At 37.4% G+C, this 19154-nt stretch overlaps 2 protein-coding genes and 1 long non-coding RNA gene across 10 annotated transcripts in view; 1 reads left to right on the top strand and 2 right to left on the bottom strand.

Moving 5' to 3' along the window:
- The window catches only part of LOC126874443 (uncharacterized), a 77370-nt gene extending 74323 nt beyond the window's left edge, over positions 1-3047 (bottom strand). For 4 of the 5 annotated variants that reach the window (XM_050636507.1, XM_050636506.1, XM_050636511.1 and 1 more), the window contains exon 1: positions 2768-3046. The gene's annotated coding sequence lies outside the window, so the exon portion shown is untranslated. Of the gene's footprint in view, positions 1-2767 lie in introns of all 5 variants that reach the window. The other variant, XM_050636509.1, reaches the window with a different exon arrangement.
- Positions 3048-3216: 169 nt separating this feature from the next.
- Positions 3217-7879, top strand: LOC126874456 (uncharacterized). Its single transcript, XR_007692803.1, has 2 exons — positions 3217-3505; positions 4147-7879. It is a non-coding gene; the product is annotated as an uncharacterized LOC126874456 (long non-coding RNA).
- The window catches only part of LOC126874447 (ras-related protein Rab-3), a 25986-nt gene continuing 14640 nt past the window's right edge, over positions 7809-19154 (bottom strand). For all 4 annotated transcript variants that reach the window (XM_050636519.1, XM_050636516.1, XM_050636518.1 and 1 more), the window contains exons 4-5: positions 12378-17883; positions 7809-7865 (exon numbers count right to left, since the gene is read on the bottom strand). In XM_050636519.1, coding sequence (XP_050492476.1) covers positions 17728-17883 — 156 coding nt within the window. In that variant the 3' untranslated portion in view covers positions 7809-7865; positions 12378-17727. The remainder of the gene's footprint in view (positions 7866-12377; positions 17884-19154) is intronic.

Raw genomic sequence — 19154 nt, 5'->3', positions numbered from 1 at the left:
TACCTGTAAAAACAAGTAAAAAGCGTGGAATACAATTTTTTCAGAAGACACTTCGTTTCGGAGAAAATGAAATTTACAAATTGTTCGGTAAACACCTCCAAATCTATCTTTTTCTCTTTTTAAAGATAGAAAAGTTGTATTCTACGTTTCTCACTTATTTTCACGCGTAAAATAATCCCCTGCATCGACAGATAACATACTCATTCGTAGCCGATCGATATTTCGAACGTACCCGAGAAATTTCCAAGTTCAACCTCGTCAAACACCGTCAAACCTCGTGCGAACGAACTTTATCATACGTCCCGCACATTTTCTTTCACGTACGATCATTCCCCTGACGATAGAACCACGATTACTATACCGTCGATAATATCGATCGTGTCTAGTCTGAAGAAGTTTGAACTGGTTTGACAACGTTTCTCACAAAATTGTACCATCGATATTGGTTTGGCAACCAAGTGATTGCGGATTTTGTCAATACCACCGAATGACAATATCCGCAATCACTTAGTTGTCAACCCAATATTATTCACCGATCCCTTACAAACCCATGTTCATCGAAGAATCGAGGTTTTTTCACGTCGCAGAGAACCGGCTAGAATTTGATAAAAAAGAAGCAGTGGAACGAGGTTCGGTATCTGCTGCGGATAATGGCAAGTGGTTTTTTCACTCGAGGTTAATCTAAAGAGACGAGGCTGCGCCCGTGTTTGATCTAGTTGTATGGCTCGTTTGAAGAAACCTTGGCGTTTACGATCAAGGCAACCAATATGAGATTATCCCCATGCCATGTTCGTGGGAAACTGGTGTTTGCGTATGTTTGTGTACCGTGTGCTTTTTACACGCAGATCTTCCAACAAGATTTTCCCTTCCCTACGATATATTTTGAATTTCAAGAGAAATCTGTTTATCGACGTGCAAAGCAGATATTTTTCATCGGATCAGTTTGAAGCAATCGTTCGAAGCAAACGTTATGTTTGTGTGCTATTAACTGGCTAAAAGTGGTTGCTTTGATCGCGAGAGAAATGATATGGAAGCTGAAGATGTTTTCGGCTATTAGCAGAGAAGTTTCGATGGGGCTGGCGTTGTTCGAACGAGTTGAGAGAAGTTTGAGAAGCAAGTTGCGTATTGTATGGAAGAAAATGCAGATGTCGTTGGCAGGCCGTGGATATTTATGTATATCGAACGTGTGGGAAATATACATTTATGCAAGCAAAGTATGGAAACACGCGCGATAAATATTATCAGGGATATTTGATATGCAGCGAGTCGTGAAACATTGAAATAAAAGGAGTTTCTTTCGTGCGAAATTAATCTTGAAAATAAATTTACTATGTGGGTCGCAGCTGTTTCTTCCTGGCAAATGATTAGTTCATCCGATGGATTAAAGCTAACAATTATAACATTGTCAATTGTTGAGAAACACGCGAGAAAAAATTATTCCGCTGATACGACTATAATACGTTCGATATAAAATTATCAAAGTGCTCGAACGTTTACGAAGAAACGAAGCATAAATTTGTGAGAAATAAATCTCGTGTCACAAGTCTGATGGTCGATGATTGCGATGATAAAAGACACGTATGTGTATGAAAATTAAATACTTCTGGGAAATGGCGATCAGAAAGCAACACACAGAGCATGTTGATTTTCGAAAAGCGGAAAGAGGATTTTCATGTTGCGTGAAATTGAACGACAACGATACTTGCAACGATAGAAGAGACGAGAAGATTTCTCGATCCTCAAGTAAATTTCCCTAAATATACGTTTGGCTGGACGCGGATCTGATCGGCAGAGACCCGTAAAAGAATAATTGATAGCGACCAGGTAATCGTTGGAGGATGTCCAATTGCCTGATTGTATTTGTCAATGTCAGGCGGCTAGCTGGCCAGAAATTGTAGCAGCCCACGATAGCCAGAACAACAAGCAGAGGAAGCTGGCCTGCGTTTAGCAAACGCGCAAACAAATATCGAATTCGTCGAAAGTCAAATGAATCGCGAGATGCTTTCGTTTGACCAAAATCGAATTTTCTCTGTGGCTGAATGGTCGAATGAAAACTTTTCTTCTAAGCACTCTGTTTGCCACGGTCCACTGACGGAGAAAATATTCCGCTCAATCGCAAAGTTTCGTAGAATATTTTATTAATACAGCGAATCGAATCCAAACGAATCGAATAAAAATGAAACCAGGAGCAAGTGAAAAATAAATGGAATAAAAAGGAAAATATATTCAACGTGGTGGGTGAGCATTATTTTTGGTGAGAACAGAATCGTTCTATGATATTTATCGTAGTAATCTAATGTAATCGTTACGATTGCTTTAAGACTTCTAACCACCGGATGATCTCTTAAGACACTGTTAATCTCTGAAGATCCTCGGATAAGAAACTGACGTTGGCTAAGAACTGGTTTCAGCTGTACCATATTCGTCTGCGGTGTTGTCAGTGACCATCTTCTGGTTTATTTGCAAAATGGGATAAATAAGAAACCGACGACTGGGTCAAAAATGACCATTTTCTCAGTTTAATAACGCAAAGGTAAAAGAGAAACTTCCAGTCGATTATAAACAGTGTTATACATAAAGAGATAAAATCGTGGAAATAAATATGATATTCAAGCTACTTGTAGCACACTTTTACATTGCAAGGTGATAAATTACCTAGGTCGCTCATTAGCGTGTTAGAACACGCCCAATGGGACGAATATTTTAAGTACAACTAATTTTAACTTCGTCTAAACATTCTACTAAATCACGATTAAAAAGTTCTTACCCGTCGCCAAATGAAGAAACGTTTGCCAATCTTGCTCCAACTCTTCCCACTAAGCTCGAGAACACCAGCGAAACTAAATGAAAATTAAAGAAAAAAAGATAACAAAATTAGTCCAGCAGCACGCAGAAGGATAAACCCAGTCCGATTATCGAGGAACAGTCGAGATGAAATTAGTTTTTCTGTTATTACACGCACTCACACGAGGTAAACGAACGAGCACGCGCGTTTACGTAGCGGAAATTTCAACATAGCGCACGTCCTCGCGCCACGAAGGCCCGCGCACCACTGACTCACTGCTCTCGTGTCGACGCCACGCGTAACATAGCACGCGGCCGACAAGTGGGGGTAAACGCACACTGGTGGGGATACGGATATTTCCACTAGTGTGTATTCTCGAACGCGAGTGGTGGAACTGTTTGAGCGCGTATTCTTTACGAATATCCGTTTCAGTATGAGAAAAAGAAACTAGACGACTGATTGTAGCGCACGCGAGTGGATAATAGTGACGCGCATGCGCGACGAGCAAGTGGCGGATTCGTACGTGTCGCGAGGATTTAGGCATCCTGTTTCTTCAAGTATTCGCATGATATTTCGCTTCTTTAAAGACTTGCGGGTATTTTAAGATCGTGTTAACGCTTAAATGTTTCCGTATTTGAAGAGGTTTGAGTTAGTTTCAGAGGGTTTTAACGTGTGGAGAATATTGAATTAATAGGTTTCATGTAAAGTGGCTAGTTTAAGGTTATTACTAATTGTAACGAAGTATATATTGGAGGACAAATTCTTCGTTTCTTGAAATTCTTCGCTAGAAGCTCTGCTACAACTTTCTAGATCTCGCAATCTTGCATACTTATGTACCTCTGAATTTGGATTGGTTTTAGCGAGTTTGAAAGCCCAGACAATTTTGCATGATGGTTTCTGCGTAAAATCGAAAGCTCGGGGAATTGTTAGCTATGGCGACGTACATTAAAGAACAAATTTGTTCCAGTATATACAGGGTGGTTGGTAACTGGTGGTACAAGCGGAAAGGGGGTGATTCTACGCGAAAAAAGAAGTGGAAAATATAGAATAAAAAATTTTTTTTTTTTAATTTTTCGAGACAACGATCTACAGTGAGATCCGTTATAACGTACCGCACGCGTGCCGAGCCAAAATTCAAAGTGGATTTTCTCGAAAACAAAGCCTCGAACGAAAAATTTTTATTCTATATTTTCGACTTCTTTTTTCGCGTAGAATCACCTCCTTTCCGCTTGTACCACCAGTTACCAACCACCCTGTATATATAATGACAGTCTCCCTCTACTTCTCTATTTTCTCTACTTCTCTAGATCTTTTACCAGAAACTACCTGATCCTATGCGCATAAATTTTCATATTTTCCAGTTTACGTATCTGATTGTCGCAGTTCTGGATTCACGCGAAAGCATGAAATTCACCAACGACAGCAGCGTGTAATCCATAGCAAACTTCCAACTTTTCACTGGCGTTCTATTGGAGGACAAGGTGAATTCTCTGCACTTGAGCGATGAATAGATAGAAAGAAATGAACGGTAAGGGGCTACCCTGGCGTCTCGGACGACGGTCCAGCGAAACTTGGCTCGGAACCCCTCGACAGGTCGAGTGGGGTCTACACGAGAGCCAGCCCTGTCCTAGCGTGTATTCGAGTAGAGAAGAAAACTGCACGCCAGCGACGAGCAACCCTCTTCTCCCTTCCTTCAAAGGCCTGTTCTCTAGCCTTTGTTCATTCCCAGGGCGACATTGTCGTTCAGAATACAGGATGACCTGAAAGTGTTTGACCAGATCGTGCTGGTATACTTACAACTATAGTTTAGCTTTGCTACAACTCACCTGTGACTTTAGTTTGGACGTGTTTGCGATAGTTTGAAGTGTTCTAGATCAGAAATTAATCTGATCCATGTTTACTCTGTTTCAATTGGTTTACGTTTTATACGCTATTTTTCATAAACAAACGTTATGTTTATTATAAATTAGAAATTGTCGCAGATAACGTGATTATTAAATTGATATCAAATAACGTAGATGTATTTTTACATATTTTTACGAGGATTTGGATCATTTGATTTATTACTTGATATTTGTTATTTGATTTTTTATTAGAGGGATAAACACTATTTTTTATTATAACATTTGTCGCAGTTACAGGTATTTTTGATTAGTTTAAATATATCTTATAGAAATAAAAAAGTATGCAATGAAAATTCAGTCCAAACTTTATCACACTAATTGAATCTCTGGAAAGCAGCCCTTAAAATAGACATAATATACCAACACTGTTGCAAACTCCTGTATCTCGTAAAATCTCAATTAATTGAAAATACACAACAATACGAGGATAACGATCCAAATTTCCCTTCATTTGGCCAAAACGGACCGTTCACAAGCCATTGTTCATTACAAAAGACCAATCAATCGATAAAGCGTTAATATTCATCAGCTTAGTGTCCGATTATAAGTAGACCGCGGATTTTTACCAATTTAGTGGAAATTTAAAATTTCAAAAATGCACAAAATGCACGCAATATTGAAAAACGTACGAAATATCCAAACTATTGTATCATTATAATAATAATCAGCGGATGAAATAAATTTTTACATAGGTTGAGGTTAGGTTGGGATTAGGGTGAGGTTAGGTTGGCTCATCAGTGTATGAAGTAAAGTTCTACACAGTTTCCATTTGTTTAATGCTGTAATTACCAACAAATCCAAAGCTTGTGCAAAAGAAAGGAAAATGAAACACGTGCAGGAAGATACGTATCGATTGAAATCTAAAAACTTATTATGAAAAATCGCAAATTGGCCATTTTGTCCGCTCTGTTGCTTCCAGTGGCAATTAAGTTGGTGAAAACAGCAATTTGAATAAAAACTCCGCAGTTCACTCATCGTCAATTTTTAATCCTTTTCACTGATCATTAGACCACGAATTTTTATGCATTTACACAAAATCGAAAAAGGCAAAATTTCGCCGAAATATCAAATATCCAAAGGTTTCCGTGAAACTCGAAAGGTAAAATATAATTTTCTACCGAGTCTGTGCTTTTTTCCCCACGTCACATTGTCAAAGATTCGAATTTGCATGACACTCCGCAGTCCACCCATCACCGACGTATACGCAAAAGTACAGGCCTTCTGTCTCTTAACCTTCTTTTGGCTCGCAATTATTTTGAGGCGAGGAACGTGTGGCGCGATCGATAAAACCGCCGGGACACGTGTATGACGATCCAGTACGAATAATGCATGAACTGTTTCGCGAGATTGCAATGTAACCGGAATCGAAAGGTGCCATGGTTACCTTTGAACGTTGTCACCGATACGATTTCCAGGTAACACAAGCACGGTCTGCATTTAACGACGCAACCTTTCTATTAGGTAGATCTTCAGGAATAACGAGGTTCGTGTTGCTCCGTGATTTACACTTTGGAATTAAAGCAAATCCGATGGATCGATACAACGTTTCCTCCGGATGTGTGTCACAGCTTCGAAGTGTTTCGACGCGTGTACACGCGCGGTGTGCGCTGTATTTAGCTTTTTCCGAAACTCGAGCGGATGGAACGATTCGGTGTTCGATAAGCAGAGTACCAGTCGGAGGTTTCAGATGACTGAAAATATTTACAGTTTATGAAGGAACTAATTGCGTGGGAGAAATAAATAACGTAGCACAGTCCAGTTCTGGTTCTTGTTAGATGCCAGCTACGAGCTTGAATGGTCATATTAGGTTGTCCGGAAAGTTTCTTTCGTTTCATGAGGTGATAATAGATGAACAACAATTTCTGTTTTATATTGTTTTATTGAATTAGGTATGATCCATTTCGTTATATTTCTATTGTTATGTTCGTGCATAGTTCAATAAACTGATATAAAACGAGAAACACTGTGCGTCTATTATTTCCTTATAAAACGAAAGAAACATTTCGGACAACCTAGTAGTTTGTGGGAAATATTCGAACAGCGATCGAAAATGGAATCACTGAGGAATGTTTATAATTTATGAAAGAGAACTAAACGAATAGTAGATAATGTAGCACGTATGCTGCTATATTGGTTCTTATTAGAGTTGGGCTGTCCATTTAAACGGCCACAATCTGGGCGAACACGTTTGTGGGTGATATTTAAATAACGAACGTTTGGAACCACTGAAGGTAAATGTTCATAATTAATGAAACAGCTAGGTGAAGAGTAAATGATTGAAAATGTTCATAATCAATGAAACGACTGACTAAACGTGGTTGGTCTAGTTTTGGATTTTGTTCGATTCCGCTGTATTGTAGCGTTGAGCTGTTCCGTTTAATTGACCATAGTCTGGAATGATGGTGTTTGTGGGACATATGCAAATAGTTTTTGAAAAATCATTTATGAAAGAGAACTAAATGAAGAATAACTGACATGGTATAGTTTAATTCTGGTTTTTATTGCATTTGGCTGTGCTATAGTAGAATATTGTCCACCTAAATGGCCATAGTCTGGAATGATGGTGTTTGTGGGACATATGCAAATAGTTTTTGAAAAATCATTTTTATGAAAGAAAACTAAATGAAGAATAAATAACATGGTATAGTCTAATTGTGGTTTTTATTGCGTTTGACTGCGTTACAATAGAATATTGTCCACCTAAATGGCCATAGTCAGGAATGATGGTGTTTGTGGGACATATGCAAATAGTTTCTGAAAAAAATCATTTATGGAAGAGAACTAGATAAAAAATAAATGACATGGTGTAATCTAGTTGTGATTTTCATCGCATTTAGCTGCATTACAGTAGAATATTGTCCACCTAAATGGTCACAATTTGGACCAAGCATATTCACGGAGAAGGTCCAATATATATAGCAGCGATCAAAAAGTTTCTGATTGCTATATATTCTGTATATATTTAGAATTCATGGAAGAAAAGGAAATTGACGAAAAAGGCGTGCTACAGCCTAATTATGGCCTTTACCAGTACTGTTTTAGTACAGCGCTGCTCGCTTAAAAGGCCACAAATAATCCCAAACTTCCGGACGACGATGTAGCTTGTGCTACTTCTGTTCTAAAAAAAAAAAAAAAAAAAAAAAAAAAAAAAAAAAAAAAAAAAAAAAAAAAAAGAACTAACAAGAAGAAAGTTGAAACTTTTTTCCATAAATAATTTGAAACTGTGTACCATTATCTTGTGCCATTATTTATAAATTTCTGGCAGATACGGAGGAGATCTTTTCGATGCACGGAGCTACATTTCCACGAAGTCGAGAAGTATCATGTGGAAAAAGGCTAACAAATATTGACACGCACCAGGGAATTCTTTTTCTAGCTGCGATTCCTCATTCTGCTCTTTATACGGAGAAAAGACATCCAAGCCAGATGTCAGTTTGCTTGGCCGTGTTTCCAGCTATGCAGACTACCTCCTCGTCCCAGACGATCCGAATCGATCGAATTATCCTCCTCCAACATACCGAACTTCCCATACAATTTCTCGTAACTCGCAGAAGAATAAATACACGTTGTATCAGAAAAATAGCCGAATATCTGCTTCGTTGAATGTTGTTTCAAGCAGTATTTTTAGCTAGTGATAGAAATATTGAATAGATATAGCGGTAGTTTATGTGCTTACACGTCGCATAAATTATTACAGTCGGTGTAAACGAGAGATTTCTTCTTCCAGCATTTTTTCGCTTTTCGCAAATCGTATCTTATATTATCTGTCGATTCCTATTAAATAATCGCATAAATATTATGATTCTGATATTTTTCGCATAATTATTCCTGTCATTTGGTATACATTGTTATCGTATTACAGGTGATCAATTACAAGAAACAAACGTTAGAAACTTGATAAATGATATTTGGTCAAATTCGGGTCATCTACGATATTTTTGCCTTCTCCTTACCCAAAACTCACATAAAAGATTTGATCGATATTCAGATCCTAATGTACCTCATAAATTTTATTCACATTCCATACGTCAAATTCTTCTTCTTCTTCTTCTTTTTCTTCTTTGCCGCAGTGTCCTATGGCTATCGAATCCTTTCTCAACTTTAAGTTCACATAAAATATTCAGGAGTATTTTACTTTGAATGTTACTGTTATAGATTTTATCAAAAACCATTCTTCGCTGTAGTCGACAAGAACGAACAATAATACAAGCTTAATGGGCGACGTTCGCTGAAATTTATATCTTCCGCAACTTCCTTAGCCTATTCTCAGTCTACAACTCGTATAGAAGATTCATGATTCTCACTTCACTGATATTATTCAATTTTATTGAAGCCCATATAGCACGTGTATTACATTGAATTCGTCTTTGCTGTAGCTGATGAAGCTCCATAGTAATTGAATAATTCAATCAAGAACTTGAAGAGCAATGCTCACCCAAATTCATATCTTCCACGACTCCTTCCTCCTATTTGCAGCCTGGTACTCGCATAGCTAAAAGATTCACGTCACTTCTAATATTCCTGCTGACAAGAATAAAGAACAATACAAACTTGATGAGTCGTGTTCACCCAAATTCATATCTTCCACGACTCCTTCGTCCTATTTGCAGCCTGGAACTCGCATAGGATTCGCATAGGACACCACGCCATTGGGTGGTAATGACAAAATCCGCAACCTCTTAGTTGCCAACCTAATACATCATATTTGTCCACATAGCTGACAAGAATGAAGAACAATACACACTTGATGAGTCGTGTTCACCCAAATTCATATCTTCCACGACTCCTTCACCCTATTTGCAACCTGGTACTCGCATACCTAAAAGATTCAGGTTACTTCTAATATTCCCCTCACATAGGTTACTGACATTTTCGAATTTTGTCGATGCCCATGTACACGAGTATTGCATCAAATTTGTGCTTCTTATAGTTGACAAGAATGAAGAACAATACACACTTGATGAGTCGTGTTCACCCAAATTCATATCTTCCATAAGTTGGTCCTACTTCTATTGTAGAACTCGCTGGAAAGATTCGAACGAGTATCTAACTTGTAACATCCTTCGCATAAATTTGATCGACGCTTCTAAGCTTTATTCGAGCCCTTGTGCACGTGTATCATATTAAACATCTTACGCGACATAATTGATGGTAACCGTATTAGCCACGGAGCTCTAATGAAGAAGGGGACTATAAAGCTGTCAGCGCGCTCTATAAGCTTCAGGCAAACGAATTCCAATCGTCAAAGCGACTCGAAGAAGAAATAATCAGGCAAACGGTGCTTAAATAAAAATATTAAACGAGCACAAGTGTCGGGCGTCTTTTAATAGTTCGCCTAACCCAGTTTCTTGCTGAAACCAACGGTGCCATATTTTCGCGTCCCATCTCGTTGAGACTCGTCATTTCCAACCGGTTCATTAACGTTCCGACCCTCCAAATACAAAAATCCTCGAATCTGTTGGTTTCTCGTTTAACGAAGCCAGACCAATGCCCATTTTAAATTCATTTCTTGTTCAGTTGTACTGTACAGTGTTGGCGAATGTTAGGACACTCGATGGTTCTGTGTCAGAGACGAGCATGACAATTGGTGCAGAGTTTCGAAGAATTTCTGCAATTGTAAAGATTTGGTTATTTATTTTGTAAGAAGAATTGCGAAATTTGTACCATGTCGCTGCGAAATATCGTTCATTATTTCTCGCGAAAGCATCTGAATACTTGTGAGCAGGGGCGCTGGCAAATGTCACACCTCCTTGCGCCAAAAATATGAACCCTTCGTTATGGAACAATCAGGAATTAATTGAGCCGTGCAACTTAACGAGTTCCAACCTGGAGAATCGAGATATCGATCGATAAAGTTCGTTTGTACGTTTTTGATCTTGCAATGGTAATTGCTCGCGTCTTCAAAATTCAGTTTTAATGACTTCAGACTGGCGACTTAATAATGACAATACGGTAACAGCCGAGGTTTGATATTTTTGATCAGGCGTATAATTACATCCGCGATGTAAATAAATTTCCTCGAAAAATCGAACTGGAAACAAAGTTTTAACTCGCTGCGATTAGAAGGATTCTAACGAACAGTTCGAAAGTTCCTCAAAGTGGGGATTCATCGATTTATCATCGCTTGGCTATCAGATGTCGCTGCACGTGAATGCATTATTAATTGAGAAATCCAAGAACTGGAAAATTCGTACGTTAAAATGTCCAACGATTGAAAAACCGCGGAACTGGATGGAAAATTGAAATATTCTAAAACTGGAAAATCTGGGAATCGGAAAATTCGAACGTTGAAAAATACAGGAATCGAATAATGTGTCGGAATAATGCGAAAAATGACAAGTACGTGAATGGGAAAATTGGAGGGTCGAGAAGTCCGATAGTTGAGAAAATCCAAAATTGGCGAGATTCAAAAATGCATAGATCTAGATATTGAAGGTTCGAGAAATTAAAAAATCCACATACTGTTTTTATTTCCTGATATTTTGCCATTATTAGCTTGCCCATTTCACCGATATTCACATAATAAAAAAATATTCTAACCACTATCGATCCACTGTCAAACGAACGGGGATGAACGTATCTTCCAACGTAATACGTATATGACGTGGAAAATTTCAGCTCGACTGTACTCGCTGCAGAGATTGTAGGCGCTTGTTCTTCAAAGTCAGCAAAACGGTCTAAAAGCCTGGCAGGGAGCACTCAACAGGAAACGATGTCGGCCTTGTTATTAGAAGAAGATCATGACAGTGAGCGTGTTGAAAGCCTTTTAGCGATCACTTTGTGTCGGCGGTTTTGAATTTGCGGCCCTGCAATCCGATCAGGAGCTTCTTAGGGGGTCAGACATTTTAGTAGGATACTAGATAGGCTCTTGAATGTATGGAGTAACGTTGAGATATATGGCTACCGATCAGAATCGTGCCTGACCATAAATCCATAGAGCTGACTTTCTGAGAATTAGCCCACATTATCTGATTCTCGGTCGTTTTGCTGTGCGTGCATTAAAGGTAAGTGTGAGGAAGTAGACAGTGCGAATGAGACAGAATAGGCAGAGTGTAATAAGATACTGGTAGAGTCAGGTCATTTCACACTCCTAATCACATATTACACTAATGTTCGAATATATGAGCAACGATCGGCAGCGTGTTTAGCCATATATTCAGAGAAGCGATATATAGCCATGTATTCGGAGAATTATGACAAATAGGCCAAATTATCTGACTCTTGCTCACTCAGCCGTGCGAGCATGAAGGGTCAGAGTGAGACGCAGGCAGAGCGAGTGAAGTGGAACAAACTAGAGTGTAATAAGATACTATAGGGTCAGGGCATTTCTTATTCCTAATCACGTATTACGTATTTCTTTAGTTTAGTTGAAAATTGTTGGTCAAATATAGTCATGCTTAGTATCATTTTGATCGTACGAATCTCAGTAATCCGACTACGGCCATCTCGTAATAATATAATAATAAATGAAGAAACGTTATATTCTTTGTGTTCCGGTAATTCGATACCGGATTGAATTACATCGATGCGAATCATAGATAACACCGAGGCTTGCAGTTCCAGGAATTGGTAGGGATAACTGGTGGCCATATAAGCGGACAGAGTCATGATCAAAGCAATTGATGAAATTCTTCGATAATATTGAATTTCAAGAACAAGGAGGTTGGAGACATGGAGAGGAAGAAAACAGATGGAGAAAGAGAGACACGTGATTCCGTCGATCATAACACCACCACGTTAACAGCACAATTTTATTTTTCTCCGATCTGATCGATACAATCGTACAATTCTTCGATCGATAGATTTTTTTCTCCTGTTTTTTCTCAATTTTTTTTCTCTTTTTTACCCCTTTTTTTCTTTGTATAGTTTTCTTTAATTCTCGATTACACGATGGCGCAGGCTGCATTTTCTCCGCGACTTTTTCTTGAGTCGTATCTTGAGTTGACACGAATAAGTAACGCTTACAGTACAGTTCATTACAGATTCAATAATATATATATATATATTTATATATATTTATATATATAATATATAATAGGTATTTTTTTTTTATATATATATTTCTTTATGTACAGAGGGCAGCTTGCCTAGTAGGTTTGTAAACGCCGAGCAACGACTGAAGTAATCGATTGGACGCTATTTTCTTTTTTTTTATTATTATTATTATTTTCTTTATGCTTTTTTTTATTTTATTATGATAATTGACGCCAAATATCGATGCGCTTGTTTGCGTTGCTCCTCTATCGATTCGTGGTCAATTATATTTTATGCAAGGCTTAAAAAATCCTAAAACAATTATTATTTGGAATGTACATGTACAGTGACGACGACAATTTTATTCATTGGCACAGACAACGTTGTTTTATAATATTCTGCCTGATTTTTTTTTTTTTATTTAGTTTCTTAGGGAAGTTTCAAATCTTTTTTGCAGAGAAATAGCCAGATTTTAATAAAATATTCAACGTTTATAGGTTCTTTTGAAAACAATATTAATTGAACTAGAATTTAGCGAATTCGATGAATTTGTCCATAATACAATATGTTGGTCCAATTTCGATATTCGATTTTCATATATTGATTTTTCATTAATTGGAATTTGGAACAAGCCATCGGTATGCTTTTATCATTTATTCTCATCGTGCAACTGCTTAATGATAATAAATTATTATATTAATTATTATTTATGCTTTAGATTCCAAAGTTCGGATATACAGATTTAAACTTCCCGCCGTAAGTATCAAGACACTTACTAATACCTAGTATACTTACATATCGAATTTTATTTTCCATTTAGTTCATTATAAATTTCTTATTTGATCGTGATGCAAAATTAAGAACGCTAAAAATATTTGTTAAAATTTCTCAATAAACCTGACCAAGTAAGTGCCCTAATACTTACACAGAATTTTATAGGAAAATCTGGTCTGTGCCAATATCTTTGTTCTTCAAAGTAAATCAATCTTCGTTCGACGAAGAAAATTAACGAATGCCCCGTTATGAATTCATTGAGAAACATTTACTCTGATGTATCGACGTTTGCTCAAGTAATACAAATACGACACTGTATAGATAGTTGTTCCTCGAAGTAAATCGGGTCGTTTTTAATCCCTCCAATCTGACCTGTCTCACGCTCGAATACTATGCCGATAAAAAATACTCGAAACCGTTTTAAGGACAGTATCGAATCTCTTATATCACTTTCAAAAATCGTTTCGAAAATTGGGGCATCGACGGACACGTACCTCCAATCAAAATGGCCGACATGCTTCACCAAATGGAGCCTCTGCTCCGGATTGATCCGCACTTTTCCTCCGTTTATTGTCACGCAATCTTAGGAAGCAACAGAATTTTACATTTTTTAATTCTCTGTTTGAACATAAATTAACGCGTTCTTGGAGATATTTTTGGACAATTATCTCATAGTTTCGTAATCTTTTAATTATTAGGGGATCTTGAATTGTTAGGTTAAACTTTCCAATGATTAATGAACTTTAAAGTGTTACATAATTTTTTAATTGTTGATAAATCTTCAAATATTTAATAAATCTCCAATTATTAACAATCTTTCAACATAAATAATTTTTTAGAGCTCTATAAACATTCAATTATTAAGTAATACCCAATTATTCAATAGTCTTTCACTTATCCAATAATTGTCCGATTTTTTAAGAATTTCCCAATTATCGAACAATTGCCCTAATGTTGATAAATTTCCAATTGTGCACTAATTTTTATGTTACTAATTTCCCAATTATTCAATCATTCTCTAATTATTAACAAATTTTCAGTCACTACACAGCCCTCCAATTGTTGCTCGAATTCTGCTATTTCTCGGAAACTCTTCACCTCAATGTCTTTATCCAAACTGCACGATCTTGTTAGAGAACGAACGTTTTCTCACAACGTGAGAAATTCTCGAATTTTCCTACTTCTTGCACCGACACACACGAATTTATGAAAATTTCCCACCTCAATGGGCAAACTTGTAGCTTCGAGAAAAACGAAAGCCTCCCAATGGAAGACGAGACTTTTACGAATTTTTCTCGAAGAAATTCTTTCAAAAGAAAAACAAAGAAAAAGAAGAAAAATATTCACGATGCACAAGTGTGTCGAGCGTCCACGTCACCGTACTTCAGCCGTCGCAACAATTCTATTAACATCGTCTCAGGTGCCCGAGCTTCGATCGAGCCTTCGAGGATCAAAGTTTTGAAAGTTGTGCATCAGATCGACGTCGTCGAGAATAATAGGTTCGAGGGAGAACAGCCTCCAGAAAAAATCGAGTTCCTCTATAAGAAGAAAGGAAACGCCATTGAGAATACAACACATACAGATATATTTCAACTCTTATTTTTTTTTTTTTTTTTTGCAAATTCTATTCACCAGAGCTGCAACTTTTTGTTCGACGATTTGCGCCATGGCGAATTCAGAAGTGTTTATTAACACATTCGCTGCTATTTATTAACCCTTTTACGATCCGAATGTTTCATGGACTGTGTAAAAATGAATTGAGAAATATTCTTCGATTGTTATTGGTAAGAATATATTTTTTCCTGATTTTCGATAATTGGGAAAAGATGCGAAAATTGAGAATTTTATGAAATATAATTATTAAATGAAAAGAACATTAGTATCGAAATTGATAACAAAAATGAGTACAATTGCATTAATTAAACAAAAATGATTTTAGTATAAAATTTTCAAGAATTAAAATCAATATCCTGTTCGCTGTCTTGTATTTTTGTAATTATAATATAATAGTCTTCTAAAATCGAAGATATCTGAATTGACGCACCGTATGCGTCAATAGCAACGAATGTGTTAAGCCCCATTCACGCCTGAAAAAAATAATTTTAACCATAAATCGGTTAAATTATGTTATCCTATCCCAAACGCAACAAAATTCAATCTGACTCACATTCAATAGATATGTCATAACTTCATTTTCAACATTTTACATTTTTCAAGTGTGAAAGGGACTTAAGGCGCTTCTTCGTTGAAAATTCTTGGTTATCGAGGCAGCTGCGCATGAAATCGTCAAAGATCATCGTTATCTAATAATTCATGCTCCGTCGAAACGAATTACAGTGATCTTCAGAGAAACAAACTGATCCGTGAAAAGAAGATTGGAAAAATGGCGGGTGAGATCAGTTTGTCCCTGAGAAATATCTCTAAGAAACATGGCTGCTTGTTCGAACGACCCGCCATTGGAATGTCTCATTTGCAGTGAAACCGAGTCTTAGGATGAATTGTTTCGATCAATTTGGGTTCGATGCACTCACGTTCCGTTTCACTTCAAATGGCTCGCTCTTTCGTTATTGTCCTACTCACGTCGATGAATCGAGCAGAATTTTCTGTCTAATCAAAACAATTTTTGAAACCAAAGGATGTAATATTTCTCCTTTTTCAATTTACGAGTATCAATTTTGTATAAATTTTTCATTCAGCGAATTCGTATTCCAATGAGAAATATGGAAATGAACAGCGTGACAAGAACGTATCCCCACCTTGAGCCGCTGGGAATGGCGCTAAATTTAAATCTGTTAGGGGTACAAAATCGTAGAGATACGAAATATAAATTTCCTCGTCATATAGGTCAGATAGATATATCGCGGTTCCGCTCTTTGCTCGAGCTTTTGACGATGTCTGACCCTTTCTTACAATTTCCCCGTCGAACCCAAGAAAAATACTGCAACGTCTGCTCGTAATCGGACTCGGATTAGCTCGATGGCACCTCCGCGTAATCAGGCTACAACCATCATACATATTTATATATGTATACAGGGCGAATCGCGTGACTAATTGCTCCTACAGTCGTCGGTGAATCGATCATCAAGCTTCTGATCGAATATCTAAGAAGAAACGAGGGAAAATGTTGGATCTTTTAGTGTAGGAGGTGTGGGGTCTATAATACGTGGAAAGGATAGCAGCGTCTCTTACGGTAAGAAGTGGAACTATCCTTAACACAGTGGGAATCAAATCTTTCTACTTTGTTCTGGGATAAAAAGTTCCATTAAAAGTGATTCGTTACTAATAAACAATTTATGAATCAGAAACGAAACATTAAAATATACAAAATATTGTTGAAACTATTAAATATCATAAAGTTAGAATTCTCAAGTAATTAGATTCCCAAATTGAGCTAATGGCAAAAGATAGGTTAGAAACTAAAACATAGATATTGAAATTATTGTGAAGGGCAACTTTGCACGTTGAAAATTTCAAGTTTGGGTGATCCTCAAATATCGAAATTCCCAAATTTGATTAATGACAGAAAGATGAGTGAAGAGCTTAAAAGGAAGGAATTCGAAGTTATTATCCAGTACGATATTCAAAATTAAACAAATCTACGAAAATTAATTTCCAATAGTTTAAATTGTCAAATTGTTGTAATAACAAAGGATAGATTAGAGACAAGACCAAAGCGACTGATCCAAATTATCCCAAAGAACAGTATGCCCAAATCGGTGCAATGATAAAAGATAGGTTAGGTCTCAACGACTCGGCGTTTATCTAATTCGAAATTTGCCAAATTTCTGCTTCGGATTCTCAACGATCGTTTTATCAACACGGGACGCAATCTTCGTCAAATGGAGTAGCACGGTTCGCCCTGTGCATATACATTATTTATGTGCACATATATAAATATATCGATCGAGAAAGGAGGAAAGAAAAAGAGCAGAACGAAGAACGGCCGGAAACATAGGTCAAAGGAACGATGAACAAAGTGAACTAGAGCCAGCGTTTATCACTTGACCTTCCTCCTCCTCTCTTTCTCTCTCTCTCACTTGCTCTTTTCCCGCATAGCTACACACTCGCACGCATAGCTACACACTCGCCATACACACAAGACCACGTGCACAAACGTTCACACATACATATACAGACATACACTCGTTTTTCTTCTAATATTTCTTCATCTTTTCCCTTCTTCATCTTCATCTTCATCTTCATCTTCATCTCCTTCTTCTTGTTTTTCTTCTTACTCGTTCCTATCCTTCTTATTATGCTTGCAAAGCAATTAGATGGGCGTCCATGTTCTTAGCAATTACAATTGTCGTCCGTTGGATTGGTCGGCTGATCGGTGAGTCGTTGACCCTTCGCCTGACCCATTCCACCCGCCAGCAAGGTCGGATCGTTGTCCAAGGACTCGCTCATCTTGTCGCATATTATGTCCACCAGCTGCTCGAATACCGTCTGTAAAATGGAATTTGCTTGGGTTTAATTGCCTTAATATTTGAGGAACATAGGGGGAAAAAGATTCCGAGTAATTGAGCTGCACTAATTGACGTGATCGTGTGATTAATGATCTACTAGCGGAGATTGGTTCACACCCTCTTTTCAAACAAGGACACATTTGTACATCTAACTTCTCGTAGAGTCGCATAGTTAATCTGGATACAGTCTAATTTTACGTCCTAATATCAATTTTCCTTACGTTGTTTCTAAAAGAGCCTAACCTAACCTGATCTAACCTAACCTAATATTGGCTTACTCTGAACCTCACGTACACAGACTTGGCCTGTTCGAATCTCAATTTTGTTTAACACTTGTACCGTCAGTCAGTTGGTCGTCGTCAGGTTTACACGACTTTTCAATGATTCAGTGAAAGTGAATGGTCAGAAGAAGGTTATAATCCCAATTTCTGTAACTCTATGGATGTAACAATCGACAAGTAAATAAACAAATTCGTATAACGCATGGACGTACAAAATAGATTAGGATAACAAGATAAAGATTCAATCATGACGATGGATTCGAGGGAATTTTCTCAAGAGGTGAAAAGTAGGTTACAGCAATCAGCGAGTGACAGTAAGATCTACGTCGAAATATGCGGCCATCGAAGTGTTAAGTTACTTCTAAAAAATTTAGTGTAGCCTCTGTGTAGTGTAATGTAGATATTGACTTGATCTAAGTCTAAAATAGATATATAGCTCGTCTTCTTCTACTTTTGCTATAGAAATAATTCGTGGTCAATCGACAATTGAAAACAGCTCAACAATGTCTCTACTCTGTGGCCCCAACTCTTCTCGCAGACTTTACACGTTTACTCAAACAGTAGACATCTGATAAGTTTCATATTTTGGCTCAATCATATTTACAACATAGCATGCGATTCTCTTGATACTTCAATTTGCTCAATATCTATAAACTTTCAAAATCGGTTCCTTCATACGTATTGAATGTTTGACGTTGTTTGATATTGTCTCACGTCGCCTGACATTTTCTAACGTCCTTTTTTCACATTGTTTAATGTTACTCGACCTCGTATAATATCTTTTATCGTTGTTTGACATTGTTTGACGTTGTTTGACGTTGTTTGACGTTGTTTGAACAGCACTTTCAGTAACGAAAACACTAGAAATCATCGTTAATCCTCTACAAATTGCTTGCCTTGCTATCGCTTTATGGTACCAAGGTGTTTTCCAATAGAAAAGCTGAAATCTCATGTACGTCACGCGGTCTAA

Source organism: Bombus huntii, chromosome 16, assembly GCF_024542735.1.
Source record: "Bombus huntii isolate Logan2020A chromosome 16, iyBomHunt1.1, whole genome shotgun sequence".
Taxonomy (NCBI): Eukaryota; Metazoa; Arthropoda; class Insecta; order Hymenoptera; family Apidae; genus Bombus; species Bombus huntii.
The sequence above is the reverse complement of the archived record's forward strand: the minus strand, read 5'-3'. Positions and strand labels throughout refer to the sequence as shown.